The 20,000-nt window shown below is 48.9% G+C and overlaps 1 protein-coding gene and 1 pseudogene across 2 annotated transcripts in view; one reads left to right on the forward strand and one right to left on the reverse strand.

Annotated features, from left to right (window-relative positions):
- Positions 1-11,882, forward strand: part of LOC311232644 — a 37,635-nt pseudogene extending 25,753 nt beyond the window's left edge. The window contains exons 13-17 of the transcript in view: positions 375-543; positions 4,870-5,019; positions 5,408-5,504; positions 6,730-6,840; positions 9,667-11,882. The product of the transcript in view is annotated as an uncharacterized misc_RNA (transcript). The remainder of the gene's footprint in view (positions 1-374; positions 544-4,869; positions 5,020-5,407; positions 5,505-6,729; positions 6,841-9,666) is intronic.
- A 3,461-nt stretch (positions 11,883-15,343) lies between these two features.
- LOC311232646 (phospholipid phosphatase 3-like) overlaps positions 15,344-20,000 on the reverse strand; it is a gene marked incomplete at its 5' end in the record, with an annotated part of 11,337 nt that continues 6,680 nt past the window's right edge. Inside the window, 2 exons of the mRNA XM_084319504.1 lie at positions 15,344-15,944; positions 18,482-18,658. Coding sequence (XP_084175630.1) covers positions 15,846-15,944; positions 18,482-18,658 — 276 coding nt within the window. The 3' untranslated portion in view covers positions 15,344-15,845. The remainder of the gene's footprint in view (positions 15,945-18,481; positions 18,659-20,000) is intronic.

Raw genomic sequence — 20,000 nt, forward strand, 5'->3', positions numbered from 1 at the left:
TAGGTCATTCCACTGCAAAGCACTATGGGTAGTACTAGTACCACTACCTCCAAAACCATGCAGTCATTCATCCATATCCATATGGGAAGCATGAAGGTCAATAAACACTTTAGATATGCTAATTCATTTGGGAGAATCTATTTGTAGTGGGCCTGTCTCTTATAGTGGTTCGCCACCACAAATAAGTCAATGCGATGAATGATGATTATGACCTAATGGCCCATTCTGACTTATCAGCATTATCCTCTCAGTTGAAACCATTCACACAGGACTAGGAAATACATTATGTATACAGTAAGCTTCCCAAAGATGGAAGGTAATATAAACATGTTTGTCTCCTTCCTCTAACGTGGCTCCGCGGTCGGGGTCTCCAGGGCGTGGACGGTGGGCTCCCTCACCCTGCTCTTCCTGCAGTGCGTGACCTGGTCCTCAGGCCTGGTGTTCCTCTCTGCCCCCTCTCTCCTCCTGGCCTACCTCTTCTCCTCTCTCAACACCGCCCAGAGCCTGCTCATCACCATACTGCACTGCACCCTGGCCAGGAAGGTAGGTCTGCGTGTGCGTGTGCGTGTGCGTGTGCGTGTGTGTGTGTGTGTGTGTGTGTGTGTGTGTGTGTGTGTGTGTGTGTGTGTGTGTGTGTGTGTGTGTGTGTGTGTGTGTGTGTGTGTGTGCGTGCGTGCGTGCGTGCGTGCGTGCGTGCGTGCGTGCGTGCGTGCGTGCGTGCGTGCGTGCGTGCGTGCGTGCGTGCGTGCGTGTGTGTGTGTGCAGGGATGTGTAGTGGGACAGGGGGAGCGCAGGGGAGCGGCGTGCCCCCACTTTGTATTTTGTGTTGGGCTTGTTACTCAAAATAAATAATATATGGGGCGGCTGATTGGCGCAGTGGGCAAGGCGCTCGCCACTAACGCAGGATATGCTGGGTTCGAGCCCAGCTCTCGGCGTTGCTACCAGCTTGGCTGGTCGTTCATACTAACACAATTGGCAGTGTTAGGGGTGGGAAAGCTGGTGGGTGGGGATTGGACGTTGTGGACAGCGACTCCTACAGGTCGGTTGGTGTGCCTGTACAGCAGAATCAGGAAGCATCGGGGGCAGCGTGAGCCTCCCACGCGTTACTCCTCGCCACTGAGAGATCGCGCTGTACAGGTGAAAAGATGCGACGGAGGGGACACGTGATGCAAGGCTTCGTCCTCACTGCAGCCGACCAGTGGGAGGCATAGTCTAGCAACGTTCGAGACAGGGGAGGGGAGAATTGAAGGGAGAATTGGCGAGGCGAAATTGGGATGGGAGAAAAATTGAAAAATAAGGAGAAAAAGTGTATAAAAAAAGAAAAAAGATAATAATATATTCCTTGTTACTCGTTACTCATTACATTACTTCTGTTACACCCCCCATAATTACTTCCGTTCTTACTGTCAAAAGTGGGTACCAGGCTACTTGGCCTGTGTGCCTTTGTGTGAATTATCACATCAGGGAAGCAGCTAGCAGGTGGTGGAAAGTATTTTTACTCAAGTACTGTACTTAAGTACAATTTCAAGCTACTCTTACTTTACGTGAGTATTTGCATTTTAGGGAACTTTATACTTTTACTCCACTACATTTCAAAGGAAATATTGTACTTTTTACTCCACTACATTTATCTGAACCCATCAGTTACTAGTTACATACACAGATCAGCATAACTGGACCACATACCACTTTAACATAACCTTTAATCAGAGCAGCATAACTGGACCACACACCACTTTAACATCACCTTTAATCAGAGCAGCATAACTGCACCATGTACCACTTTACATAACCTTTAATCAGAGCAGCATAACTGGACCACATACCACTTTAACAACCTTTAATCAGAGCAGCATAACTGGACCACATACCACTTTAACAACCTTTAATCAGAGCAGCATAACTGGACCACACACCACTTTAACAACCTTTAATCAGAGCAGCATAACTGGACCACATACCACTTTAACATCACCTTTAATCAGAGCAGCATAACTGGACCACATACCACTTTAACAACCTTTAATCAGAGCAGCATAACTGGACCACATACCACTTTAACATAACCTTTAATCAGAGCAGCATAACTGGACCACATACCACTTTAACATAACCTATAGAGGTCAACGGAGTGAGGCTTGAATGCTCCCAAGCACTGGAACACACAAACAGCACTGTAGAATGCATACTTTTACTTTAGATACATTTAATAGCAAATAGGTCTCTACTTTTACTTAAGTAGAATTTGAATGGTGGACTTTTACTTTTACCAGAGTAGAATCTGGGTATTTCTACTTTTAGATAAGTAAAGGAACGGTGTACTTCTTCCACCACTGCGGGTACAGTAGCTCAAGGGGCTCTCACAGCAGGCTGCCTCCGTGACGGAGCTGCATCCTTGTTTTCAGCGGGACACGGTGTCCATCGCAGCGCAGAGCGCAGCACCTCATGTGTGAACGCTCATTAACTGAAAACAGCTGCTTTTCCCCCCCACAGCAGTTTGGTATAGAGTGCTTTGTCAGGCTTGACCAAAAGCACAGCTGGCCTGAATTGATGAAGGACAATCGTTTCAAACAACTCGTTGTTGTGTTGTTGTTGTAGGATAGCAGGTGATTCAGATAGTATTGCCTGTCTAAGTGGACGGTTCGGAGGAGAAGTCGGATCTCCTCTCACACTTCAAGAGGATGAAACGGCGCTGATGATTTACTCCTTTTGGGTGGAGGATTCTACCAGCAGGGTGGAGGATTCTACCAGCAGGGTGGAGGATTCTACCAGCAGGGTGGAGGATTCTACCAGCAGGGTGGAGGATTCTACCAGCAGGGTGGAGGATTCTACCAGCAGGGTGGAGGATTCTACCAGCAGGGTGGAGGATTCTACCAGCAGGGTGGAGGATTCTACCTGTAGGGTGGAGGATTCTACCAGTAGGGTGGAGGATTCTATCTATAGGGTGGATTATTCTATCTATAGGGTGGAGGATTCTACCTGTAGGGTGGAGGATTCTACCTGTAGGGTGGAGGATTCTACCTGTAGGGTGGAGGATTCTACCTGTAGGGTGGAGGATGTAGGATTCTATCTGTAGGGTGGATGATTCTACCAGTAGGGTGGAGGATTCTACCTGTAGGGTGGAGGATTCTACCTGTAGGGTGGGGGATGGAGGATTCTACAGGTAGGGTGGAGGATTCTACCTGTAGGATGGAGGATTCTACCTGTAGGGTGGAGGATTCTACCTGTAGGGTGGAGGATTCTACCTGTAGGGTGGAGGATTCTGTGGAGGATTCTACCTGTAGGGTGGAGGATTCTACCTGTAGGGTGGAGGATTCTACATGTAGGGTGGAGGATTCTGTGGAGGATTCTACCTGTAGGATGGAGGATTCTACCTGTAGGGTGGAGGATTCTACCTGTAGGGTGGAGGATTCTACCTGTAGGGTGGAGGATTCTGTGGAGGATTCTACCTGTAGGGTGGAGGATTCTACCTGTAGGGTGGAGGATTCTACCTGTAGGGTGGAGGATTCTACCTGTAGGGTGGAGGATTCTACCTGTAGGGTGGAGGATTCTACCTGTAGGGTGGAGGATTCTACCAGCAGGGTGGAGGATTCTACCAGTAGGGTGGAGGATTCTACCTGTAGGGTGGAGGATTCTACCAGCAGGGTGGAGGATTCTACCAGTAGGGTGGAGGATGGAGGATTCTACCAGCAGGGTGGAGGATTCTACCAGTAGGGTGGAGGATTCTACCTGTAGGGTGGAGGATTCTACCTGTAGGGTGGAGGATTCTACCTGTAGGGTGGAGGATTCTACCTGTAGGGTGGAGGATTCTACCTGTAGGGTGGAGGATTCTACCAGCAGGGTGGAGGATTCTACCTGTAGGGTGGAGGATTCTACCTGTAGGGTGGAGGATTCTACCAGCAGGGTGGAGGATTCTACCAGCAGGGTGGAGGATTCTATCTATAGGGTGGATGATTATACCTGTAGGGTGGAGGATTCTACCAGTAGGGTGGAGGATTCTACCAGTAGGGTGGAGGATTATACCTGTAGGGTGGAGGATTCTACCAGTAGGGTGGAGGATTCTACCAGTAGGGTGGAGGATTCTACATGTAGGGTGGAGGATTCTACCAGTAGGGTGGAGGATTCTACATGTAGGGTGGATGATTCTACATGTAGGGTGGAGGATTCTACATGTAGGGTGGATGATTCTACATGTAGGGTGGAGGATTCTACCTGTAGGGTGGAGGATTCTACCTGTAGGGTGGAGGATTCTACCTGCCTCCATGAAACACATGCCGCAGCCTGAGAGAAGAAGACGCATCAAAGATTCATCCTTTTACACGTTTTGACATTGGATTCTCTTACAATGAGCACCTAAGCCTTGAGCGCAGTTTGGACAGATTACAGATCAACAATGATGTTCTTGTCATCTTTGGTCTCGACAGAATCAGAATTGACAGAAGTAATGGAGTAACGAGTTGTTTTCCGATGTGGTAACTATAATATTATTACTGAAAATTAGGTGGTAGTTCGTGACACGACGCGTTACTGAGAAAAGGTTACATTTATTACGTGTTACCACCCAACACTGCAAATGATCAACCAAATAGGTTGTTTCTTTTTTGTGAACAATTGTTTTTTTATTAAAGTTCAACAAGGTATATATCACATTGTACACATTGTAGTTGTATTTTCACCAACAGGTGCAGATGAGGGCAATAGAGAAATATAATCTGAATATATACTATGAGTAAAGCAAAGTAAACAGTATGCACAGGTGCAGTATACGCAAGGTACCTGAACAGGCATGATATACACCGTACGTTAAGGGGGACTTTAGGGGACTCCAGTTGAACATGAAGGGTGTAACGTGTGTCCTGTGTGCTGCAGGGGCAGAAGGACTATGGCCGATGCCTGCGTCTCTCCCAGTGCTGTGGCTCCTCCACCTCCAGCTCTCCCGACTCCGTCAAGGGCGCCGCCCTGCGGGCCAACAGCCGCTACAGCAGCAGCCAGGCACGGAGAGCCACTGCCAACAGACAGGTGCATTAAGCTCTCTCTCTCTCTCTCTCTCTCTCTCTCTCTCTCTCTCTCTCTCTCTCTCTCTCTCTCTCTCTCTCTCTCTCTCTCTCTCTCTCTCTCTCTCTCTCTCTCTTTCTTTCTTTCTTTCTTTCTTTCTTTCTTTCTTTCTTTCTTTCTTTCATTCATTCATACATTCTTTCTTTCTTTCTTTCTTTCTTTCTTTCTTTCTTTCTTTCTTTCTTTCTTTCTTTCTTTCTTTCTTTCTTTCTTTCTTTCTTTCTTTCTTTCTTTCTTTCTTTCTTTTTCTTTCTCCCACTCTCTCTCTCTCTCTCTCTCTCTCTCTCTCTCTCTCTCTGTCTATACAGTATATACAGTATATATTCATTGTGTGTATGAATGTGTATTCCAGAGTCGTATTAGGAGGATGTGGAACGACACTGTCCGCAGACAGACTGAATCGTCCTTCATCGCTGCAGATGTTAACAACACCCCCACTCTCAACAGAGGTAAAGGTCTCTCTACCCTCTGAACATGCCCTCTGACCATGCCCTCCAACCATGCCCTCCAACCATGCCCTCCAACCATGCCCTCTAACCATGCCCTCCAACCATGCCCTCTAACCATGCCCTCCAACCATGCCCTCTAATCATACCCTCTAACCATGCCCTCTAACCATGCCCTCCAACCATGCCCTCTAACCATGCACTCTAACCATGCCCTCCAACCATGCCCTCTAACCATGCCCTCTAACCATGCCCTCCAACCATGCCCTCTAACCATGCCCTCCAACCATGCCCTCTAACCATGCCCTCTAACCATCCATGCCCTCTAATCATACCCTCTAACCATGCCCTCTAACCATGCCCTCTAACCATGCCCTCTAACCATGCCCTCTAATCATACCCTCTAACCATACTCTAACCATGCCCTCTAACCATGCCCTCTAATCATACCATCTAACCACTCTAACCATGCCCTCTAACCATATCCTCTAGCCATACCCTCTAACCATACCCTCACCATACTCTCTAACCATACCTTTTAACCATACCCTCTAACCATACCCTCCAAATTAGTATCACTTGATGACATCACACATTCAAGTCTTGATGCCCTGATTACCAGCTTACTGTTGTCTGTGTTTATAATGTAGGAGCCAATTTAGGCATTGGTTCATTAATATGTCCTATATTCATGTTTTGATATTTCAATTTGATAATTGTTTAATAGTCTATAGTTTAAAAAGATTTGTCATGATTTGATAAGATTTAGTTTATTTAAAAAGAGACAAATGAGACAATTATGTGATAAAAACATTTCTTTTGATAGACCGGAAATGTCATGTGACATGTGACTACTTATATCAGCTGAGTAGAAGACAGCTCGAGTTTGGTGGATGGAACCAGCGTAGATTGAAGCGCCATCGTTTTTGACCGTGCGACGAGCGACGTTGACGTGTCATGTTTTATTTTCTTTTATTAAATTGTAAACTATATACGTGGTCCTGTCGTTCGCGTTCAAGACTCCCGTTATTCACCTACTCTGGCTTCAAGGGTGTTGGATTTTCACTACAAGACGTTTGGATAATACACCTACAATAGATGTTGACATAACCCTCTCTCTCTCTCTCCCTCCCTCCCTCCCTCCCTCCCTCCCTCTCTCTCTCTCTCTCTCTCTCTCTCTCTCTCTCTCTCTCTCTCTCTCTCTCTCTCTCTCGCTCTCTCTCTCCAGCTGCTCTGGGGAACCATTTCCTGACCAACCCAGTGTTGCAGACTCATCCTGGAGTCTCTCCCTACGACACACTGCTGGCCCAGGGATACAAGCAGCCTTTCAGCTCCTCTGGTACTGCCTGCCTGTCTGTCTGTCTGCCTGTCTGTCTGCATGTCTGTCTGTCTGTCTGTCTGTCTGTCTGTCTGTCTGTCTGTCTGTCTGTCTGTCTGTCTGTCTGTCTGTCTGTCTGTCTGTCTGTCTGTCTGTCTGTCTGTCTGTCTGTCTGTCTGTCTGTCTGTCTGTCTGTCTGTCTGTCTGTCTGTCTGTCTGTCTGTCTATCTGTCTGTCTGTCTGTCTGTCTGTCTGTCTGTCTGTCTGTCTGTCTGTCTGTCTGTCTGTCTGTCTGTCTGTCTGTCTGTTTGTCTGTCCCTCCCTCTCTGCAACTCCCTGTCTGTCTGTCTGTCTGTCTGTCTGTCTGTCTGTCTGTCTGTCCCTCCCTCTCTGCAACTCCCTGTCTGTCTGTCTGTCTGTCTGTCTGTATGTCTGTCTGTCTGTCTGTCTGTCTGTCTGTCCCTCTGGCTGTCCCTCTGTGTCTGTCTGTCTGTCTGTCTGTCTGTATGTCTGTCTGTCTGTCTGTATGTCTGTCTGTCTGTCTGTCTGTCTGTCTGTGGATTGTGAGACATTATGGGAATTATAACTTATAGGTAAAGAACAACTCACGGTAGTTAAGGGAACATTGTGTTATTTAAGACACTGGGTCACGACAACAAATGTGGGCTCGTACTTGTAACCCGGTTGATCAGAATTGCCCTGTGACACAACTCACAGTCTGTCGGTCTGCCTGACTAAACACACGTAGATCCACTCTGTTGCTCTCTCCACGTGTGTACACTACAGATGCTGGGAGAGAAACAGTTCAAAGTGTTGTGACGTCCTTCAGCTTGTAGGGATACACACATACCAAGAGAAGAAAGAAGGGAACAAGACAATATTTGTCTCAGAGAACCCAACCCCCCCCCCCCCCTTAACACTGAAATACAGCCACATGCTGGCCTACACGTCAGAAATCAGAGCAAGCTTGAATATCTGCCTTTTTCATACAAGGATGATAGTTATCTGTAATGGAGAGAAATGGATCAAATCTCAACCGTTTTTGTCTACAAGTAGATATTGTTTGGTGAAAAGTATTTACAATGAAAATGTGTTATGTGTGTATCTCTATGTGTGCATGTGAAACCTAACGTAGAGTTTTCCAGACCATTTGTTTTATGATCCTTGGCTCACGGTTCAGTGTTTCTTCAGTGTCTCAATGTTTACTGTTCTTTTTACTGTCTTTACCCTCTCCTTCCACTTCCTGTCCTGGCGTGGACCAATAGGAACCTTCAGACACACCCAGAGTATGAGCTCCTCTTTACTGTGCTCACTCTCCAACCAATCACTTCAGCTCCACTGCCCTGTGCACCTGTGGTCCAATCACTTCAGCTCCACTGCCCTGTGCGACTGTGGTCCAATCACTTCAGCTCCACTGCCCTGTGCACCTGTGGTCCAATCACTTCAGCTTCACTTCCCTGTGCACCTGTGGTCCAATCACTTCAGCTCCACTGCCCTGTGCGACTGTGGTCCAATCACTTCAGCTCCACTGCCATGTGCACCTGTGGTCCAATCACTTCAGCTACACTGCCATGTGCACCTGTGGTCCAATCACTTCAGCTCCACTGCCCTGTGCACCTGTGGTCCAAGACATACCAAACCTTCAGAATACCAACCCTGTCATATCAATCCTTTAGAATACCAATCCTGTCATACCAATCCTTTAGAATACCAATCCTGTCATATCAATCCTTTAGCATAGCAATCCTGTCATATCAATCCTTTAGAATACCAATCCTGTCATATCAATCCTTTAGCATACCAATCCTGTCATATCAATCCTTTAGAATACCAATCCTGTCATATCAATCCTTTAGCATACCAATCCTGTCATACCAAACCTTTAGCATACCAATCCTGTCATACCAATCCTTTAGAATACCAATCCTGTCATATCAAACCTTTAGAATACCAATCCTTTAGAATACCAAACCTTTAGATTACCAATATTTCAGAATACCAATCCTGTCATAGCAATCCTTTAGAATACCAATATTTCAGAATACCAATCCTGTCATAGAAATCCTTTAGAATACCAATCTTTCAGAATACCAATCCTGTCATAGCAATCCTTTAGAATACCAATCTTTCAGAATACCAATCCTGTCATACCAGACTGCCTATAATTTATTACTTTAGCATACCAATCCTTTAGAATACCAATCTTTCAGAATACCAATCTTTCAGAATACCAATCCTGTCATAGCAATCCTTTAGAATACCAATCCTGTCACACCAGACTGCCTATAATTTGACGAAGAACCATATAATTCTGTTTTCAATGAGGAACAATGTTGTCAAACGTTATCAACCTTAAGATATAATGTTATGTTTGTTGTGAGAGTACTTTCTGGTGATATATCACATTCACACTCCCATGTCATTTGGATTGACTTTACAACAGCAAATACATAGACAAATACATACAATGGTTATATGGTTCTTCAGTGCAAGGGTTCAATGATGCCATTTGCTTGATGCTTTCATCCAAAGCCCAAGTACCATGAATGCATACATCGTAAGAATGAGGCGCACCAGTGGGAATTGAACCCCTAAGCCTTTAGTGCCATGCTCCATCTAACCATTGGGCTACACAAGACCACAGTATCATAACATACTATAACTATAGACCATACATGCATAACATATAGCATTTCATCTAAGAGTATTGCTATTACCCAGGGGCTCACTGTGTATGGACATTTACCCAAGCGCATTCACATATCCATGAATCCATAACGGTACCTCTGTAATTTGACAACTGTCTTCCTGTGACTGACACGTGTCCTTCTGTCCTCCCTCCTCCAGAGGGCGTCGTGTCCCAGGGTCAGGAGTCCCGCGGGCTGGACAGCGTGTGTCTGAACGGCGGCTACACTCCCAACACCTTCACCCTGCACGGCCTGGGGCCTGGGCCCGGCTCCCGAGCCGGGGTAGGGGGCAGCGGCGGCGACTTCCTGCGGGAGGGCGGAGGCGGCGGCGGCGGCATGGGGGGGGGAGGGGACGACGTCTCCCAGGCCCTCCTCACCCCCCACGGCGCGGCGGAGCTCGGCGGCGGCGGCAGCGCCGGGCTGCGGAGGAACCTGGCGGACGCGGCGGCCCTGGAGAAGATGATCATCTCGGAGCTGGTGCAGAGGCAACCTGAGGCCCTCGGCCGCCATGCCGGTGCCCCCCGAGCGCTACGGCAGCCTGGCGCGGCCGCAACACCACCACCACCACGACCGGCAGGCGCTCACCCACTCGGCCACCCTGACCCGCCACTCGCAGCAGCACCCTCCGGAGGGCTGGGCCCCCACCACCATGCAGCCTCCTCACTGCGCGCCACAGCGCGGCTCAGGACGGCGGCGGCTGGACGAACACGCGGCACCAGCAGGCGCCGGAGCCCGAGGCGCCCGCCACGCACGGCCAGGATCACGTGACCATCGCCGCCGCCGCGGCCCGCGCGCAGGAAAGCTGGTCGCACATGCGCATCGTCGTCCCCCCCGGGGGGGAGAGCGAGCCCCCGCGCGAGCTGCTGAAGGACGGCGGCAGCGAGCGGGCGCAGCTGCAAGGCACCCTGGGTCGCCGCGGGCTCCTCCAGGACAGGCAGCAGCAGCAAGCAGCAGCAGCAGGCGAGGCCTCCCGACGTCCAGGCGCGCCCCTACTCCACCCTCAGCAGCCGCGCGCCCGGCACGCTCTCCCGCCACCGCGGTGGCCCCGAGCTGGCCGGAGTGGCCGAGAGGGACCGGGACCGGGAGAGGGAGCGCTACCGGGACAGGCCGCTGCCCCCTCCTCCGCCCGCCCCCCGCCCCAGGAGTCGGAGCCCCTGTACCGGGCCCTGGAGGAGCCGCTGCTGCTGAGCCAGAGGGAGGCGGGCCTGGAGGGGTGGAGAGGAGGAGGCCAGGAGAGGGAGAAGGAAGAGGCCTTTCTCCTGAAGCGAGACGGAGGAGGAGGGGCGGAGGAGGAATGGAGAGGGGGGGGAGGGGCGACGGAGAGGGAGAGGGAGGAGTCGTTTCTCTCCCGGCAGCAGAGGGGACGGGCCGATGGACGAGTGGCGGAGCGGCGTGGAAAGGGGGGGGCGGGAGGACCCCCTTCTCCCCCCGGGGGAGAAGAGGGAGGGGAGGATGGAGGTGTGGAGGGGAGGGGCGGAGCCGCAGAAAGAGGAGACGTTCCTGACTCAGAAGAAGGACTTCGCGCTGGACGGGTGGCGGGGGGCGGAGAGGGAGAAAGAGGAGACGCTGTTCCTGGAACAACACCGGGGACGACGGGTGGCGGGGCGCGGCGGAGCGAGAGCGAGAGAGCGAGGAGCGATCCATGGACGTGTGGCGGGGGGGGCATGGACGTGGACCGCGACGACGAGTCCTTCCTCTTCGAGGGCAAAGACGGCGGCGGAGGGGGGATGGAGGGATGGAAGCAGCGGGAGAGGAGCGAGCGAGGCGGCGGCGCCCAGCGGTCGCTCCGTTACCCACGGCGCCGACGACGCGGAGGAGGAGGACCCGGACGGCTTCGCCCATCTGCCGCTGACCCCCGACCTGGACCTCGACCCCGACTCCTCCTCGCCCGTCTACGCCAGGGACTCCGACCCGTCTCCGCTCTACCACCACCCGGGCGAGCGCCGCTCCCCGCCCGTCATGGGGGGCCTCTTCCCGCGGGCCTCGCCTCCCGCCAACAACATGTACGCCGGCTCGCCCCCCCCCAACGACGGCCTCCTCTACTCGCGCCACTCCCCGCAGCTGTACAGCAACAGGAGCGGCTCGCCGCCTCGCTTCTACACGCGCACCTCCCCGCCGGTCCTCTCCTATCCCGACAGCAGCCCCGAGGGCCAGGAGGAGGAGGAGGACCTGAGCCCCGCCGGAGGCCAGCCACAGACGCCCCTGGAGCTGCCCTACAGCCTGGGACGGCCCCCGCTGGGACCGCGGCCCAGCCACCTGCAGACCTTCTACCAGCCGCCGCCGCCGCTGTCGGCCAATGGGGAGGCGGCGTACGCGGCGGCGGAGCCCGCCTCCGAGGAGGACGACGGACAGATGCAGCGGGTGACGAGCCTGTGACTAGGGCGGTGGTGATCGGGGGATTAGGAGCCAGGGAGGAGGAGGAGGAGGGAGATGAGAATCACGTCCTGAGGGTTATTCGTGGCGGGGATGGCGAGCTGTGGATGGATATGAATGACACGCGTGGCGCGCGCGGTGAGCAGCCGAGGGGACTGTGCGATACGCAACGCGCGCGAGCGCCGCTAACGTGCCATATGGTGGTGTCAGTTGGAGGAAAGCCCCGCCACAATTATTAAATCTCTGAATGGGAAATGCTGGATAACAATAGTAAAAGGACTGTGATACTGAAGATGGTGGACATCATAATGATAGTAATAAGGATGATGATGATGATGATGATGATGATGATGATGATGATGATGATGATGATGATGATGATGAAGGCTCCTTCCTGTCCCTATGTCCCGGTCACCACGAGAAGGCACCCCCCCCCCCCCCCCCCCCCCCCCTTTGTTTAAATTTTTATTTAAGTATCGTTTAATTTTTTTTTACAACCGTGATCCATTTATGAACTGCCCTCTTCTCCCCCGTCTCTCTCTCTCTCTCTCTCTCTCTCTCTCTCTCTCTCTCTCTCTCTCTCTCTCTCTCTCTCTCTCTCTCTCTCTCTCTCTCTCTCTCTCTCTCTCTCTCTCTCTCTTTCTCCCCCCCTCCTCCCTGCTGTGTCTTCCCTCCTCATTGGTGCTTTTTACCTCATTGGCTCGTTGTCTCTGGGTTCTGGTTCCTCTGCTGGGTGTCGCCCTCTCCCCCCCCCCCCCCCCCCCTGTAGCAAACAGTGTGTCAAAGAAGAAACACTTGTGTGTTGCCAAAAAATCCTTTCAAAGAATTATGTGCATGAATTTATAGAGGCTTTACACGCGGCTACATAGGAGGGCAAGTGCTGAGGTGTGTGCGTGCGCGCGTGTGTGCACGAGTGTGTGCACGTTTGTTTGTGAGTGCGCGTGTGAATACATCCCTCTTGTATATTTAATGTATCACAGTGGAAAGACTTTTCTCTCAATATCAGTGCGGGGGCCCTTACACACACACACACACACACACACACACACACACACGCTCTCTCCTTCCTGCTGATTTTGAACTCTCGACCAATCCCATCTCACATCAAGACCAAAACTCTCCCCCGGCCCCCCTGGCCCCGCCCACCCCCCCCCCCCCTGACTATTGGCGGTGAGACATGTTTGCCTTCGTGTTTTAAACCGCGGCAAACGGAACTCTTGACTCCGGAAACGAATCATTATAAACCTCAGAACTTTTCTTGCGATACCTGAGACTCTTCTTGTATATATCGACCCTCAAGTGTTCTGACTGTCTTGTATTGCTATTGAAGTTCAAGTAAACATGGGAAATAAATGTGCGTCTGTCTGTCTGTCTGTGTGTGTGTCTGTTTGTGTGTCTGTCTGTGTGTGTGTGTGTCTGTCTGTGTGTCTGTCTGTCTGTGTCTGTCATGGATGTACAGAGAGATGGTGGGGTGAAGGAATGTGAGGAGAAAGAGAGGGACAGAGAGGAGGAATGAAGAGGAATAAAGAGGAGGAATTAAGAGGAGAAAGAGGAGGACTGCAGATGAGAAAGAGGAGGAATGAAGAGGAGAAAGAGAGGAGGAATGAAGATGATGAAGTATGATGGAGAGAAAAACCATGCGACAGAAGAATGATATACAAAGGGATATATTGTAAATATTGATCATCTAAAAAAAACATCCCTTTTTTTTATTAAGTAATTTATTTAGCAAAACAGAACCTTCCAAAATATTCTCTATAATACATTTTATTTTCATGCCGGAAATAATCTTGAGAGTAGGATAAAAACATTTAAAAAAAAAAAAAAACATTTGAAACTGTGATTATTTTGAGTCTCCGAAGTGAGAATATGATGCTCAGCGTGGTCTCAGAAAAGGTGGTCGTACTGCATCGCTTGTGTGTCGTGTTGTGAGGCAGACGGTCACAGTGTGAATAACGGAGGGCAAACAAGTGTTAAAAAGTCACCATTGTCTTTAATGGTCTGTGTGCTTTAAGGCCAGAGGTCGTCCTGGTGATGTAAAAGGCAGGGTACAAACATTCAGTCAGCTGACAGTAATATAATACAGTAATATAATAATCACACTCTACACCAGGGATGCCCAGACCGTCTGACAATACTCCGATTACAACAATAACACAATAACAACAAGGGTAGACGACTGCAGGGCAGGACGTTGATTATTTATAGTAACAAGTAAATGACGGTCAATACGTTTTTTTTTAGTAATATCCCTTATGATAAGCAGGTTTTCTCGGAATCCCTCCACAAATTAAATTAAATGTCATCGAAATCAAATAGCTGGAACACTTTCGGTGGACCAAAAAGAATGTTGTGAGGGGGGGGGGGGGGGGGGTCTAAATTTGGCCCGTGGGCCTTACTTTGGGCAGCCCCTTCCCTACACGCACACACACAGGGTACAGACGGACAAGGCAGGAGATACTCTACGGACCGTTTCCCGTCGTCCCCCCCAGGTGCTCTAAACAGGTACCAGTGTACACAGTGCACATAATGGAAGGAGGGGACATTAGACACACACATATCATCCAATTCTAACGATACGACAACAAGAAATAGTTGCTTTTTCGCTACTGGTACATCACTTCCCTTCAGTACCGTTACATTCACTGAGTTTATGTAAAAAAAAAAAGAACAACGACTACCACGTATTTACGTATACGCGCTTGTGTAAAGTGTTACATAACATTCTAAGTACTCAATCATTACACCGCAGTCATATAAAACACTAATAATAAGTCAAATCAACAAAAGTGCTATTGCTATAATAATAATAATGATACTGGGTTTATATGAATATTGGCGTGTTCAGGGTTTAGAATAAGTGCTAGAGGTCGGCCTATGTTTAGGATACAATCTAGGCTCTTCTCACAAGCTAATAACACAAGTGAATCTAAAACAAAGTGAAAGTGAAACAAGGCACGGGTCTCTCTGTACAGTTTGTAGCAGACTTCCTCTCCTCCCCTGTGTTTTTATTTTCCCCCTATGAAACGTTCTGCTCACTTTGGGGTCAATGTGACCCGGAATTAAACTGTCGAAAGGTTACGGAGGACAAAACAAGCGAACGTTGTGTTCGCGCGGAACGACTCCATGACAAAAAGAGAGGAAAATAATTGTTGTTAATGATAATAATAACAACACATCGCTGCACTTTGGGGTCAGTATGAACCGGACGGATTAAATGTTTTGATTCTGTTGGAGGTCGTATTGACCCAAAGCATGAGGGTGTAATCAAGTATTAGGGTAACAGGACGGTTAAGGGAAATTAATAGTTCACGACATTCCCATCCCCCTTTTTCTTGAAAGATCATTGAAAGAGGAGATTGTCCTCTCTCTCTCTCTCTCTCTCTCTCTCTCTCTCTCTCTCTCTCTCTCTCTCTCTCTAACCTCCCCCTATTTGAAAGCTGAGGTATGCAATATGGGCTGGATATGGGCCGAGCGCTCTTCAGATCTCCGTGGTAAGGCTATAGCCCAGGCGACAGACAGGTGGTACGGTAGGCTGACAGACACACGGACGTGTGGGTTCACAGGTTGACAGACACTCGATCTATACTGTACACAGGTAGGTTCACAGACACAAGGAAGTATACTAACTGCACACAGGTAGGTTCACAGACACAAGGAAGTATACTAACTGCTAACAGGTAGGTTCACAGACACAAGGAAGTATACTAACTGCACACAGGTAGGTTCACAGACACAAGGAAGTATACTAACTGCACACAGGTAGGTTCACAGACACAAGGAAGTATACTAACTGCACACAGGTTCACAGACACAAGGAGGTATACTAACTGTACAGTACATAGCTTCACAGACACAAGGCAGTATACTGAGGATGTATACTGTACGCAGGTGGTATGGTTGGTTGGTTGGTTGGTTGGTAGGTACACACGTGGTGGTATGTGGGCGTACAGGCCCTGGGGTGGTCTAGCAGACGGTATGGTGTGGCGACAGAGAGCTCTCTGAGGCCTGGCTCGGGGAGAGAGCGTAACCGGGCGTCTTAAACATGGACGATATGTGGAATGCCTGAGAAACACAGAGAGACAGAGGCACGGGTCAGATACACACACACACACACACCCCCCCCAGGGAGGTCAACTCAGAGGGTGGGGTTAGGGGGAGGGGAGGGGGTTGATTCCACTTGTTTAGGCAAGAGGTCAATGCATCATATAATTGTACATTTTGACCGGGATTAGGTTTGATTAAGATTTATTTTTAGGAGTGAGGCAGGTGTAGGAACGTGACATTATGCCTGGACTGATGCCCCTGCATCGCTATAGATACCAGTCCTGGCCTCTTTTGAATCATTTTGAGATTCAAATGCTGGCACTGCTGCCCTGATTGGGGCTTTTACCTGGTTGGATTTTTAACCGGGCCAATCAACACTGGGCAGAGTCTAAACGATCAGGTCTGTAGACTAATAATAATAATAATAAATAAATAATAGAATAATAACTACCATAAATTAGCCAGACTCACTGGAAGCACCTTCAGATTGAATAATGAAACAGAATGCAGTCCGAGTATCAGGCGAATGTGACAGGACTGATCCAGTTGAATATATTAAATGAAAACCTTACACCAATATATTAGTATGCACTATATATGTTTGTATAAATTAACTAAATAGATAAAGTAGATACATTTCTATTAATATCCACTGTACATTTTACAGATTGTTGCAGTTGGATTTCCACATGGTAAACGGACTGCATTTATATAAGATAAGCGCTTTACAACTTATGCCTCACATTCACTCACAGTATCACTAACATGTTTTTCACCCACACAAGGTTCATACAGTAGTGTCACTAAGAGGTGTTTCACCCAAACAAGGGTCATATAGTAGTGTCACTAAGAGGTGTTTCACCCAAACAAGGGTCATATACATGTAGTAGTATCACTAAGATGTGTTTCACCCAAACAAGGGTCATATAGTAGTGTCACTAACGGGTGTTTTTACCCAAACAAGGGTCATATAGTAGTGTCACTAACAGGTGTTTTTTACCCAAACAAGGGTCATATAGTAGTGTCACTAACAGGTGTTTTTTACCCAAACAAGGGTCATATAGTAGTGTCACTAACAGGTGTTTTTTTTACCCAAACAAGGGTCATATAGTAGTGTCACTAACAGCTGTTTTTTACCCAAACAAGGGTCATATAGTAGTGTCACTAACAGGTGTTTTTTTTACCCAAACAAGGGTCATATAGTAGTGTCACTAACAGCTGTTTTTACCCAAACAAGGGTCATATAGTAGTGTCACTACAGCTGTTTCACCCAAACAAGGGTCATATAGTAGTGTCACTAACGGCTGTTTCACCCAAACAAGGGTCATATAGTAATGTCACTAACGGGTGTTTTTACCCAAACAAGGGTCATATAGTAGTGTCACTAACGGGTGTTTTTACCCAAACAAGGGTCATATAGTAGTGTCACTAACAGGTGTTTTATCCAAACAAGGGTCATATAGTAGTGTCACTAACAGGTGTTTTATCCAAACAAGGGTCATATAGTAGTGTCACTAACAGGTGTTTCATCCAAACAAGGGTCATATAGTAGTGTCACTAACAGGTGTTTCATCCAAACAAGGGTCATATAGTAGTGTCACTAACAGCTGTTTCACCCAAACAAGGGTCATATAGTAGTGTCACTAACAGCTGTTTCACCCAAACAAGGGTCATATAGTAGTGTCACTAACAGGTGTTTCATCCAAACAAGGGTCATATAGTAGTGTCACTAACAGCTGTTTCACCCAAACAAGGGTCATATAGTAGTGTCACTAACAGCTGTTTCACCCAAACAAGGGTCATATAGTAGTGTCACTAACAGGTGTTTCACCCAAACAAGGGTCATATAGTAGTGTCACTAACAGGTGTTTTTACCGAAACAAGGGTCATATAGTAGTGTCACTAACAGGTGTTTTTACCCAAACAAGGGTCATATAGTAGTGTCACTAACAGGTGTTTCACCCAAACAAGGGTCATATAGTAGTGTCACTAACAGGTGTTTCACCCAAACAAGGGTCATATAGTAGTGTCACTAACGGGTGTTTTTAACCAAACAAGGGTCATATAGTAGTGTCACTAACGGGTGTTTCACCCAAACAAGGGTCATATAGTAGTGTCACTAACAGGTGTTTCACCCAAACAAGGGTCATATAGTAGTGTCACTAACGGGTGTTTCACCCAAACAAGGGTCATATAGTAGTGTCACTAACAGGTGTTTTTTACCCAAACAAGGGTCATATAGTAGTGTCACTAACAGGTGTTTTTTACCCAAACAAGGGTCATATAGTAGTGTCACTAACGGGTGTTTCACCCAAACAAGGGTCATATAGTAGTGTCACTAACGGGTGTTTCACCCAAACAAGGGTCATATAGTAGTGTCACTAACAGGTGTTTCACCCAAACAAGGTTCGTAGTGTAACCGAGTGGATTTGAACCTGCGGGACCATAGGATCCACAGATGGCTGCACTGACCAGCTGAGCTCAGTCACGTCGAGGCATTAGGACGCGGCGGTCCGCGTAACGTTCACAGGACAGTCGGAACAGAGAGTACTCACCACCCAGTAAGCGGTCAGGGCTCCCTGGATGTACCCCGTCACGACGTCGGAGGGGTGGTGCCTGTAGTCGGAGATGCGGGTCAGACCCGTGTAGACCGCCAGCAGGACCAGCAGGAACTGCAGCACGGGCCGCAGCAGCCGCGCCCCGCGCCATGACAGCCGCGCCTGCAGGTAAAACTACACGGCAGAAACAAATCACACTGTTATTTTAGCGGATAAAAGAGACGTTGTGGGTTAATAACTGTGATGGACACAGGTGTGTGTTTCGCATCTACGCGTATCGGCAGTGTCTTGCGAAAACCCCAGTATCTCAGATTTGGCCTTTTAATCCTGAACATTTTGGCGTCGACGTACACACGGCGGGAAAACAAAGACTCCGAGGCCCACCGGATCATTCACGGGTGGGAAATGTTTTTTTTTTTGTTCCTCACATTTACCCGTTCACTCACACATTCACACACCGACGGCCGAGGCGACCATGCGAGGTGCCGACCTGCTCATCGGGAGCAATTAGGGGTTAAGTGTCTTGCTCAAGGACACTTCGACACGCTACCCGGGAGGAGTGGGAATCGAACCGGGAACCTTCCGATTACCAGACGACTGCTCTACCGCTTGAGCCACTGTTGGAAATGTCACAGAAAGCCAAACAGGATGGCGGCTGGGTGTCGAAGCAGAGATTGCGCTCGTCACCAATGCAAGAAACTCCGGTATCGAATCCCAGTCTCAGCATTGCCTCCGGCTTGGGCCGGCCGTCGTACTGGCTCATTTGGCAGAGTCAGCGGGTGGCAGTCGATGGGTGGGGATTGGACGTTGTGGACAGCGACCCCTACAGGTCGGTTGGGAGACGCCTGCACAGCAGAGACAGGAAGTGGCGAGGGTAGTGTGAGCCTCCCACACGTTAGACCTCGCCAATGAGAGTCCGCGCTGGCAGGCGAAAAGATGTGAAAGGCTGCCTCCTCGTGTGCCGGAGGGAACACGTGATGCAAGGCTTCTATCCTTTCTTCAACCGACCAGTGGGGGGCATAGTCGAGCAACATTCAAGACAGGGGAGGGGAGAATTGGATACACGAAAATTGGGATGGGAGAAAAATAGAAAATAAGGAGAAAAAAGTGGATCAAAAGAAAGCCAAACAGGTCAAACAGTGGCAGGAAAAACCTCTGATGTGCGAGAGAGGACGGACAACAGAGCATCGCAACAGATCACACTTTTGATATAAAAAAAACTACTTTAGCTTTGTTACAAGATGAATCTCGGGGCCAACTGCTGTGTCGGCCTAAGTGATCATACATGTGCGTTGTTCAGCTGTCAATTCTTCTTTTGTGATCACTGTTACCCTGCCTTGTCTGGTAATATATCCTAGTGTGTACTTCCAAAAAGCAAGCGCTACCCTCAGTGCTAATGAGTGGACGCAGGCCAGGGGACGACACAACTCTCTGGCAGAAGTTACATCATGACTTTCCAGCGTATTCTTAAAAGACCAGAGATTCCTGAAAGACACTGACCATATAAACGAGGTAG

This window comes from Notolepis coatsorum, assembly GCF_963971535.1.
Source record: "Notolepis coatsorum genome assembly, chromosome: 7".
Classification (NCBI taxonomy): domain Eukaryota; kingdom Metazoa; phylum Chordata; class Actinopteri; order Aulopiformes; family Paralepididae; genus Notolepis; species Notolepis coatsorum.